At 43.3% G+C, this 11062-nt stretch overlaps 1 protein-coding gene across 1 annotated transcript in view; it reads right to left on the bottom strand.

Moving 5' to 3' along the window:
- Positions 1-3144, bottom strand: part of TARM1 (T cell-interacting, activating receptor on myeloid cells 1) — an 11844-nt gene extending 8700 nt beyond the window's left edge. The window contains exon 1 of the mRNA XM_003801597.3: positions 3111-3144. Coding sequence (XP_003801645.1) covers positions 3111-3144 — 34 coding nt within the window. The remainder of the gene's footprint in view (positions 1-3110) is intronic.
- Positions 3145-11062: the final 7918 nt, after the last annotated feature.

Here is an 11062-nt window from a genome sequence, read left to right as displayed (position 1 = left end):
AGAGTGCTGTGGCATCACTCACAGCAATCTCCAACTCCTGGGCTCAAGCGAGTCTCCTGCCTCTGCCTCCCAAGTAGTTGGGACCACAGGTGCCCGCCACAACGCCTGGCTATTTTTTGGTTGTAGCCATCATTGTTTTGGCGGGCCCGGGCTGGTTTTGAACCCGCCACCTTAGATGTATGTGGCTGGCGCCTTAGCCACTTGAGCCACAGGCATCAAGCCCTTATTTCTTTATTTTATTTTATTTTATTTTATTTTTGAGACAGTGTCTTACTCTGTCACCCTGGATAGAGTGCTGTTGCATCATAGCTCACAGCAACCTCAAATACCTGAGTCTCAAACACCTAGGTCTGAGTGATCCTTTTGCCTCAGCCTCCCAAGGAGCTGGGACTACAGGAGCCTATCACAATGCCCAGCTAGTTTTTCTATTTTTAGAAGAGATGGAGTCTTGCTCTTGCTCAGGCTGGTCTTGAACTCCTGCAAGCAATTCACCACTTTGGCCTCCCAGAGTGCTAGATTACAGGCATAAGCCACTGCACCTAGCTAGGGAGCTTATTAAGAGAGACTTGCTGCTTCTCAAAGGTAAAATGAGAAGGAAAGAGCTAATCTTCTCATTGGAGAGAGGGAAGATGGAAACACTCGTGTGTGTCCACAACAGATGGACAGACAAACAAAATATGTTCTATACCTACAGCCATAAAAAAGAAGGAAATCTTCATACATACACCCAGGGAAGATCCCTAAAAGGAACTGGTAACAAAATCAGTGCTTAACCAAGACAGGCGAAGAATGATAAACGTAACAAATATCATTTATTGAGCATTGCCTACAGGCCTCATATTACGCATACATGAACCTCATTGTGAGGTTAACCCTAAAAGAGGAAATACTGAGTTTTAAATATTGATACCTTTTATAAGATTCCACAACTAGTGCTTCCAGAAATGTGCTGTTTTCCCTATAGCCCTACAGTTTCCTCCAAAAACACAACTTGACATCTCTTCTAAGACAGGCCTCTGATAGGAGGAAGGTAACCTAACATCTTGGGGCTATGAAATTATGGTGATGGGAAAGAGCCAAGTGCAAATGACATCAAGTCACCTCGTCCTTCCTGGAGTCTTCTGTGGATATCCAGCTTTATTTGCATCTAAATATATTCATTTTGATTTACATCCTGGCTTCACAGCTGGGAACATTCTGACCCACTTTTTTTTTTTTTTTTTTTTTTTGTAGAGACAGAGTCTCACTTTATCCCCCTCAGTAGAGTGCCGTGGTGTCACACAGCACACAGCAACCTCCAACTCCTGGGTTTAGGTGATTCTCTTGCCTCAGCCTCCTGAGTAGCTGGGACTACAGGCGTCCACTACAACACTCGGCTATTTTTTTGTTGCATAGCCGGGGCCGGGTTTGAACCCACCACCTTCCGTATATGGGGCCGGCACCCTACCCACTGAGCCACAGGTGCTGCCCTCTGACCCACTTTTATCCTCCTCAGGCTTTTCCAACCCCACATCTCTTCAAACACCCTCAGGATGCCTCCATACCAAAGACCTCATATTTATGTCCCTTTTAAATCACCATCACTGCTGAGTGGAGACAGCTATGGTTTTGGAGCTAGATGGTCCTAGGTTGAAAGTTGGCTTCCCAGCACACCATCTGTGCAATCCAAAGCAAGTCACCCTCCTTTGCAGACTAAGATTTGATTCCTAACCTATAAAAAATGGACCAAATTTTCCTCCTGCATTTTTTTTTTTTGGTTGTTGTTGTTGTTGTTGCTGCTGCTACTGTTTGTCTTTAAGGATCAGAGTGGAATTTCCCAGGCACAGGATACATCCCCTAGTGTCATGCACAATGATTTTAGGTGCAGGCTGGGTGAGGTGGCTTGCGCCTATAATCCTAGCACTCTGGGAGGCCAAGGCAGATAGATTACTTGAGCTCAGAAGTTTGAGACCAGGCTGAGCAAGAGTGAGACCCCATCCCTACTAAAAATAGAAAAATAATAACTGGGCATTGTGGTGGGTACTGTAGGTGGGAGGCTGAGGATTGCTCAAACCCAGGAGTTTGAGGTTGCCGTGAGCTATGACTCACAGCATTCTACCCAGGGTGACAGAGTGAGATGCTGTCTCAAAAGAGGGGGGAAGATTGAATCACAGCATAAGTAAATTATTAGCTTTTAGCATGTCTTATAGTGCCTTTGATTATACCAAGAAGAAAGTCTGGCTTGGTGCCTGCAGCTCAAACAACTAAGGCGCCAGCTACATACACCAGAGCTGGCGGGTTCAAATTCAGCCCAGGCCTGGCAAACAACAATGACAACTACAACCAAAAAATAGCCAGGCATTGTGACAGGCACCTGTGGTCCAGCTACTTGGGAGGTTGAGGCAAGAGAATCGCTTAAGCCCAGGAGTGGGAGGTTGCTGTGAACTGTGATGCACAGCACTCTACCAGGGTGACAGCTTGAGGCTCTGTCTCAAAAAAAAAAAAAAGAAGAAGAAGAAGAAAGTCTATTTGAACCTAGTCTCTGGTCTCTGATATATCTCCATCATGATGTCATGACTAGCTACCTTCATAGAAAATAGTAGGTTTCAGGCTCCGAATCTTGTCTTGCAAGAGCATATAGGTAGAATCTTCTAACATTGTTTCGGTTTCATTAGATTTACTTTATGGTTACCTTGTATTTCACCCTGGATTTTTATTTATGCTATTGATATAGAGTTTCTATATTCAATACTTTTGCTTAAGTGAAAAAGCCTGAGTTGATATTAAGAAAAACACTAAGCTGGTGATGTCAGGTGGTGGAGGCACCCAGTAAAAATCATGAAGTTTTTGGGTGGCGCCTGTGGCTCAAGGCATATGCCAGAGGTGGCAGGTTCAAACCCAGCCCTGGCCAAACAACTGCAAAAAAAAATCACAAAGTTGAATTGAGACGAGCAGAGGGGTTCAAAGGACTGGCTCCACGGTGCTGAGTGCACTCAGCAAGATTTCCGATTCACCCCACACCCTCAGTAAGCTGAAGCTGCCGTTATCATTCCTCTTTCCATCCCTAGCCCACATATCTCACCCATCACAGGATTTTCCCCCAGCCCGATGGAGGGCCCTGTGACACTTACTGAAACACAGGAAGGACAGTAGCTTAGGGATCATGGTGGCTCTTCAGGTCCTGCAGTCCTCGTTGGGTTTTGCAGTCCACCAAAGGGAGAAAAGCTGGAGTCCTGGCAGTCCACTGCCTGCCCCCGACCCCAGTGTGTGGGCAATAATGGCTTAGCCCCTGCCTTTCAGTTCCCTCCTCCCACATCAACATTCAGGAAACTTGTTGGTGTTGCTGATTGCAACATATTCCTCAGACACGGTCTTCAAGGGCTTGACTCATAGGAAACCCTCAGCCTAATTTCAGGCATCAAACAGGTAGCCCCCCCAAATGGGTCAGACCTAGACCTGAAGGGTTCATGCCGAAGCAGTGAAAGCACCTTCGTTCTTAAGAGTACTAGAATCCCCTGGGCAGACACTAAGGTCACTAGACATTGGCCCAACAGAGCTTGTGGTCAGGGTTCCTTTGCTAAGGAAGATGCACAGATCCTACGTGACGTTTCACCCATAGTCCACGTCCATGACTCTAGGAAATAAAGACTGGACTTGTTTTTGATATGTCTTTGTCTTGGTGTTCTTTGTTTTTTTTTGTTTGTTTGTTTTTTTGAGACAGAGTCTCAAGCTATTGTCCTGGGTAGAGTGCTGTGGCATCACAGCAACCTCAAATTCTTGGGCTTAAGCAATTCTCTTGCTTCAGCCTCCCAAGTAGGTGGGACTACAAGCACTTGCCACAATGCCCGGCTATTTTTGTTGTTGTTGTTGCAGTTGTCATTGTTGTTTTAGCTGGCTGGGGCAGCATCCCATCCACTGAGCTACGGGCATTGCCCTTGGTGTTTTGGGTTTTTTTTAATTAAATTTATTCACTTGAATTCTACTTGAAAAGGCAATTTGAAGTCATTTAAAAAAGTCATTACTGAAGTCAGAATAAAGATGCATCTAGAGATTCTCCAAGGATACCACTCAACATTCTTTTTGCTTATCTGTCTGTCTATCCATCTATCCATCCATCTATTTATTTTAGAAACAAAGTCTCAGTCTCTCACCCTTGGTAGAGTGCCAAGGCATCATAGCTCACAGCAACCTCAAACTCTTGGGCTCAAGCGATCCTCTTGCCTCAGCCTTCTGAGTAGCTTGTACTACAGGCACCCACCACAATGCCCAGCTCATTTTTTAATAGAAAGCTTCTTGTTTCAGTAGAAAATCCTCAGCATTATCTTGAGTATCTTTCCTTGATAAGGGAGGATAGACTGTGAAACACATCAAGTGACTGACACTAAAAAACTCCAAAATATTTATTTTTTTGAATATTTATATATATTTTAATGTAGAGTCATTCAGTTTGCATGAAACAAAAGAATTGTCTTTAACATAAATATGGACTTCAGAAAAACACCATTTTACAAAATAAATCCCTGAGTATTTTATAATTTTGAAATAGTGCATTTTAGATCCGACCACAATGGCTTGCCTGGGATAAGATGAAAGTATCTTCATATTTAAGGAGAGAAGAGTTTACATGGAAATGAGAAGTATGGCTTAAATTCTAAATGATTGTTGGTGAGCCTTAGTAAAAAAGATTCATAGGCTGAGCAAACACTCAAAAGTGGAGTTTTCTAAGTAAATTGTTTAAATTTCAAAATATTTAGGAGATACCAATGTTTTTGTTTACATGAATAGCTTTTGTAACATTTGAGTCCTGGCTATAGGTGGAGCATCACCCAGGTAGTGTTCCTTGTACCCATTAGGGAGGTTTTTGCCCCTCACCTCCTCCTCTTTCCCCTCTGCTTGATTTCCACTGAATTTTTTTTTTTTTTGAGACAAAGTCTCCCTCTCACCCTGGCTAGAGTGCTGGGGCATCTTAGTTCACAGCAACCTCAAACTCCTGGGCTTAAGAGATCCTCCTGCCTCAGCCTCCTGAGTAGCTGGGACTACAAGCACCTACCAAGATGCCCAACTAGTTTTTCTATTTTTAGTAGAAACTGGGACTCTTGCTCAGGCTGGTTTGGAACTCCTGAGCTCAAGGGATCCTCCCAGTTGGGCCTCCCACAGTGCTGGGATTACAGGCCTGAGCCACCACACCCAGCAGATTTCCACAGAATTTTACATTCTTCTGTGCATGCGTGTGCTCATCAGTTAGTTCCCAATAGTGAGTACCTGTGCTTTTCATTTTTCCATTCTTTAGATACTTGACTTAGGAGTATGGTCTCTAGTTTTCTGCAAATTGTTGCAAAAGGCATTAAGTCATCCTTTTTATGCCTGAGTAGCACTCCCTGGTGTACATATACCACATTTTATTAATCCATTCATGAACTGATTCCACCTCTTAGCAACTGTGAATTGTGCTGTAATAAGCATTTGAGTGCAGGTGTCTTTTTCATTAAAAGATTTATTTTCCTTTGGGTAGATACACCAGTAGTAAGATTGCTGGATTGAATGGTAGGTCTACTTTTAGTTCTTTGAGGAATCTCCATACTCTTTTCCATAATGATTTGCAGTCCCACCAACAGTGTGTAAGTCTTTCTTTCTCTTTGTACCCATGCCAGCATCTATTGTTTTGGACTTTTATTTTATTTTATTTTTTTGAGCAGAGCCTCAAGCTGTTGCCCTGGGTAGGGTGCCATGGCATCACTGCTCACAGCAACCTCCAACTCCTGGGCTCAAGCGATTCTCCTGCCTCTGCCTCCCAAGTAGCTGGGACTACAGGCGCCTGCCACAATGCCTGGCTATCTGTAGCCATCATTGTTGTTTGGTGGGCCCGGGCTGGATTCGAACCCAACAGCTCAGGTGTATGTGCCTGGCGCTTTAGCCACTTGAGCCACAGACGCTGAGCCAAGGACCTTTAAATAAAAGCCATTCTAACAGGGATAAAGTGGCATCCCTGATGTCGATTTTCATTTCCCTGGTGGATTAGTGGTGTTGAGCATTTTTTCATATATTTTTCATATGTAATTTTCTTTTAAAATTTCAGATTAATATGAGGGTATAAATGATTAGGTTACAATGTTTGCAATTGTTAGGTAAAGTCCCTGTTGTAGTTGTGTCCTGCACCCAGGAGGTGCCACTTATCCTTTCATTGTGCCCATTAGGTGGGAGCACACCAATCCCCCACCTTCCTCCCCACTTGAATTGAATTGAGTTTTTCTCCTGTGTGGGTATTTGTTCATCTACTGGTTTTATATTAGTATTGAGTACATTGGATACTTGCTTTTCCATTCTTGTAACACTTTACTAAGAAGAATGTGTTTCAGTTCCATCCAGGTTAATACAAAAGATGTAAAGTCTCCATCCTTTTTATGGCTGAATAGTATTCCATGGCATACATATACCACAGTTTGTTAATCCACTCCTGAGTTGATGGGCATTTAGGCTGTTTCCACGTCTTAGTGATTGCAAATTAAACTGCACTAAATAATCTTGTACAAATGTCCTTATGATAAAATGATTTCTTTTTCCTTCTGGGTAGATGTCTAGTAATGGGACTGTGGGATTAAATGGAAGGTCTATTTCGAGTTCTTTGGGGATTGTCATAGATGCCTAGTAATGGGACTGTGGGATCAAATGGAAGGTCTATTTCGAGTTCTTTGGGGATTGTCAGTACTTCTTTTCATAGAGGCTGTATTAGTCTGCAGTCCCATCAACAGTGTAAAAGTGTTCCCTTCTCTCCACATCTGCACCAGCATTTGTAGCTTTGGGGCTTTGTGATGTGGGCTATTCTCACAGTTAGGTGATATCTCAGAGTGGTTTTGATTTGCATTTCTCTCATGATTAGGAGAATTTTCTAAGTAAATTCTTAAGAAACAAAATGATAAATAAAATGGGAAAGCGAATAATTTAACCAATGTTAGCTTAAAAGCAAACAGATTTTTGTAACTTCAAAAATCATTTTCCCTGGCCAGGCACAGTAGCTCACATCTGTAATCCCAGCACTTGGGGAGCCAAGGCAGGTGGATTACCTGAGCTCACGAGTTTGAGACCAGCCTAAGCAAGAGCAAGACCTCCATCTCTAAAAATAGCTGGTCGTTGTGGTGGGTGCCTGTAGTCCCAGCTACTTGGGAGCCTGAGGCAAGAGAATGACTTGAGCCCAAGAGTTGGAAGTTGCTGTGAGCTATGATGCCATGGCACTCTACCAAGGGTAACAAAGTGAGACTCTGTCTCAAAAAAAAATTTTTTTTCCCTGTAGCTTTTCATACATAACACAGGGCTGTCATTTCAACCTGAAGTCAAAATGATTTTTACTTATTTATTAAAGAACAAAGAAAAAAGTTGACTCATATACTACCACTTGACTCAAAAAAATTAAGACTCAAAGATGCTAAAAAAATAATTCAAAGATGCCATTTTAAAAAAGAATCCAAAATGGCCATACTGGCAAATCTACAGTGTATTATAAGAAAAGAAAGTAATATAGCAATCTAATAGCACTAAACTAAGGATATGCTTCCCAGAAAAAAGGATCCTGAGACACCAGGAACAAGCTGCAATTTCCTTCTCTTCCTGAGAGCTGTGTGGGTGTGCTGTCTCTTACAATCAGGAACCATTACCATGCCCATAAAACAACTCAGAACAGGAAGTGGCTCTGTGGCTGGGGCTCCTTATACTGGGAAGGTCACCTGACATATTCTTGCTACACTAGCAGCCCAACCGCTGAGCCCTCTGGGGTTCTCACCAAGTGTAATAAATTTTCACTCTCCCTGTAACCAATAAACAATGGTGGACAGCCAGTAAAAAAAAAAAAAAAAAAAAAAAATCTTCCCAGAATGCCTAGCACCCATGGTTACAAAGTAACACTATTAATCATCATGTCATCATGTTTCATTCCATGACCTGGGATCAGTATCCTGTGAGTACCTTTTTAGGTCAACAAAGTAGAACAGATCACTTCCTACAGGAATGAACCATCACAGCACTGTCCTACAACAACTATGCCAAATGAAGCAGAGTCTCACTTTGTCACCCTCGGTAGTGTGTCGTGGCATCACAGCTCACAGAAACCTCAAACTCCTGGGCTCAAGTGATTCTCTGGCCTCAGTCTCTCAAGTAGCTGGGACTACAGACGCCCATCACAACACCCTGCTATTTTTAGAGACAGGGTCTTGCTCTTGCTCAGACTGGTCTCGAACACCTGATCTCAAGCAATCCATCTGCCTTGTCCTCCCAGAGTGCTGGGATTACTGGCATGAGCCACCTCATCCAGTCTAACTATGCCAAATTCTTTGGGATTTGCAGTGACTATATCTAAAATATTTTAGTCTCCCAGAAATTTTCTATGTAAATTGTAGGATTTTAGCCAGTGGGCCTCAAAAATAAGATTATTAGAAAGCTGAAACCTGTAAGTTTCTATTTCTTTTTCTTCTGTATCACTTTTCTGAATCACCATCACTGATTTTTGTCTCCAGGAAGAAAAATATTTGTGTCTCTGCCACTTAAAAGTGTAAGTCGCGGCTCGGTGCCTGTAGCTCAAGCAGCTAAGGCGCCAGCCACATACACCTGAGCTGGTGGGTTCGAATCCAGCTTGGGCTCGCCAAACAACAATGACAGCTACAACCAAAAAATAGCCCGGCCTTGTGAAGGGCACCTGTAGTCCCAGCTACTTGGGAGGCAGAGGCAGGAGAATCGCTTGAGCTCAGGAGTTGGAGGTTGCTGTGAGCTGTGATGTCAAAGCACTCTATGCAGGGGGACAGCTTGGGGCTCTGTCTCACAAGAAAAAAAAAGTGTAAGTCGCAATTTACTTAAATGTTGACCAATTTGCCAAGTTCACCACCCAAGGGAACCACTGTGCCTCCTGCCAAATTTTATTTGGTAAAAAATTATTTGAGTCAAGTTAACCAGAGTTATGTGAACTGAGGCACAATTGGGTAGATTTCCTTGCTGAATAAAGGACACAGAAATGGAAGGAGAAGGCGCAGAAATTGGAACTCAGCTCTAGCTGTTGCAAAGCCATTCTCTTCCAGAAAATTCCTTGAATCTCTCCTCATCTCAGCTTGCAGAGGTAAAAGTGCATCGTTGCCTCAGGCATCATTCAAGGGAAAGGTACTTAAAAGACTCTAAGTAACTGTACTAATTTTATGTTGCTGTGTAACAATATCAACACAAACACAGTGGCTAAGCAACACACATTAATTTATCTCACAGTTTCTGTGGACCAAGAATCCATGCTCACTAGTAGAAACGTTTAGGAGCTGCAGTCAAGATGTTGGCTAGAGGGCAGCGCCTATAGCTCAGAGGGTGGGGCATTGGCCACATATACCCAGGCTGGCGAGTTTGAACCTGGCCTGGGCCTGCTAAACAACAATGACAACTGCAACCAAAAAATAGCTGGGGCATTTTGGCAGGCACCTGTATTCCCAGCTACTTGGGAGGCTGAGGCAAGAGAATCGCTTAAGCCCAAGAGTTTGAGGTTGCTGTGAGCTGTGACACCACATCACTCTACCAAGGGCAACATAGTGAGACTCTGTCTCACAAAAAAAAGATGTTGGCCAGGGTTAGAGTTTTGTTTTTGTTTTTGTTTTTTTTTTTTGAAACAGAGCCTCAAGCTGTCCCCCTGGGTAGAGTGCCCTGGCTTTACAGCTCACAGCAACCTCCAACTCCTGGGCTCAAGCGAGTCTCCTGCCTCCGCCTCCCAAGTAGCTGGGACCACAGGCGCCTGCCACAACGCCCGGCTATTTTTTGGTTGCAGCTGTCATTGTTGTTTTGGCGGCCCGGGCTGGGGCTTCGAACCCGCCACCTTAGGTGTATGTGGCTGGTGCCTTAGCCGCTTGAGCCACAGGTGCCGAGCCAAAGGATTAAATTCCAATCTGTAATGTGATGCCAACACTAATGACCTGGAGTTAGCATACTGCACATGTTGCATGGAGACCCACAAGCCTGCCCTCAGTTTAGCTTCCAGCTTCAAGTTCAGATATTCCAAAGCCACCTGTACTGTTTTTTGGGTTTTTTTTTTTTTTTTTTTTGAGGCAGCATCCCACTCTGTCACCCTGGGTAGAGTGCTATGGTGTCATAGCTCACAGTAACCTCAAAACTCTGAGTTCAAGAGATCTTCTTGCCTCAGTCTCCTGAGCATCTGGGACTACAGGCATCCACCACCAAGCCTGGCTTATTTTTCTATTTTTAGTAGAGATGGGGTTTCAATCTTGCTCAGGCTGGTCTCAAACTCCTGAGCTCAAGGAATCCTAATAATAATCGATAATTTGCCAGAATGCCTTAAATTAGTCAATATAGTACTGTATTTTCTTTTTGAGACAGAGTCTCACCTAGACACCCTGGCATCATAACTCACAGCAACCTCAAACTCCTGGGCTCAATGAATCCTCCTGCCTCATTCCCATGAGGAGCTGGGACTACAGGCACTCGACACCAACCCTGGCTAACTTTTCTATTTTTAGTAGAGATGGGGTCTTGCTCTTACTTAGTCTGGTCTTGAACCCCTGACTTCAGGGCTCCTTCCACTTCAGCCTCCCAGAGTGCAGGGATTATATGCACAAGCCACTGTGCCCAGACAAAAATTTTCTCTTAATCAGTTTTTATTTTTATCAGGATCCAAATAAAGCCCACAAACTGCATTTCATAAATATGTTCATTTAAATAGCCCAAATTCTCCATCTCTTTGTTAAAATAAGAAATCAAGCAAGTCATAGGGGTTTGGGGGCTGCTGTTGTTCTTGTTTTTTTGTTTCAAAGAATTAAGAGGCATAGGTTTTAATTATTTCTTTCATCATGCATTTGGAAGAAGATCAAAATGCCCCGATGCATTTTTGTCCCAATGGCGCTTACTTGTCTTATCATTTGGCAACACAGGAAAATCAACGAGGCAAAAAATTACCGACAAGTACAAACAATTTTAATCACAGATTTTTTGACAGTTATTTTCATAAGATGTTGCAATAATTTTTAAAGACCTGAGATTCTTTTTTTTTTTTTTTTTTTTTGAGACAGAGCCTCAAGCTGTCCCCCTGGGTAGAGTGCCGTAGCATTACAGC

The sequence above is a fragment of the Otolemur garnettii genome, unplaced genomic scaffold, assembly GCF_000181295.1.
Source record: "Otolemur garnettii isolate 467f Iridium unplaced genomic scaffold, OtoGar3 scaffold00212, whole genome shotgun sequence".
Lineage (NCBI taxonomy): Eukaryota > Metazoa > Chordata > Mammalia > Primates > Galagidae > Otolemur > Otolemur garnettii.
Note: the sequence above shows the minus strand (reverse complement) of the source record. Positions and strands in the feature narration are given on the sequence as shown.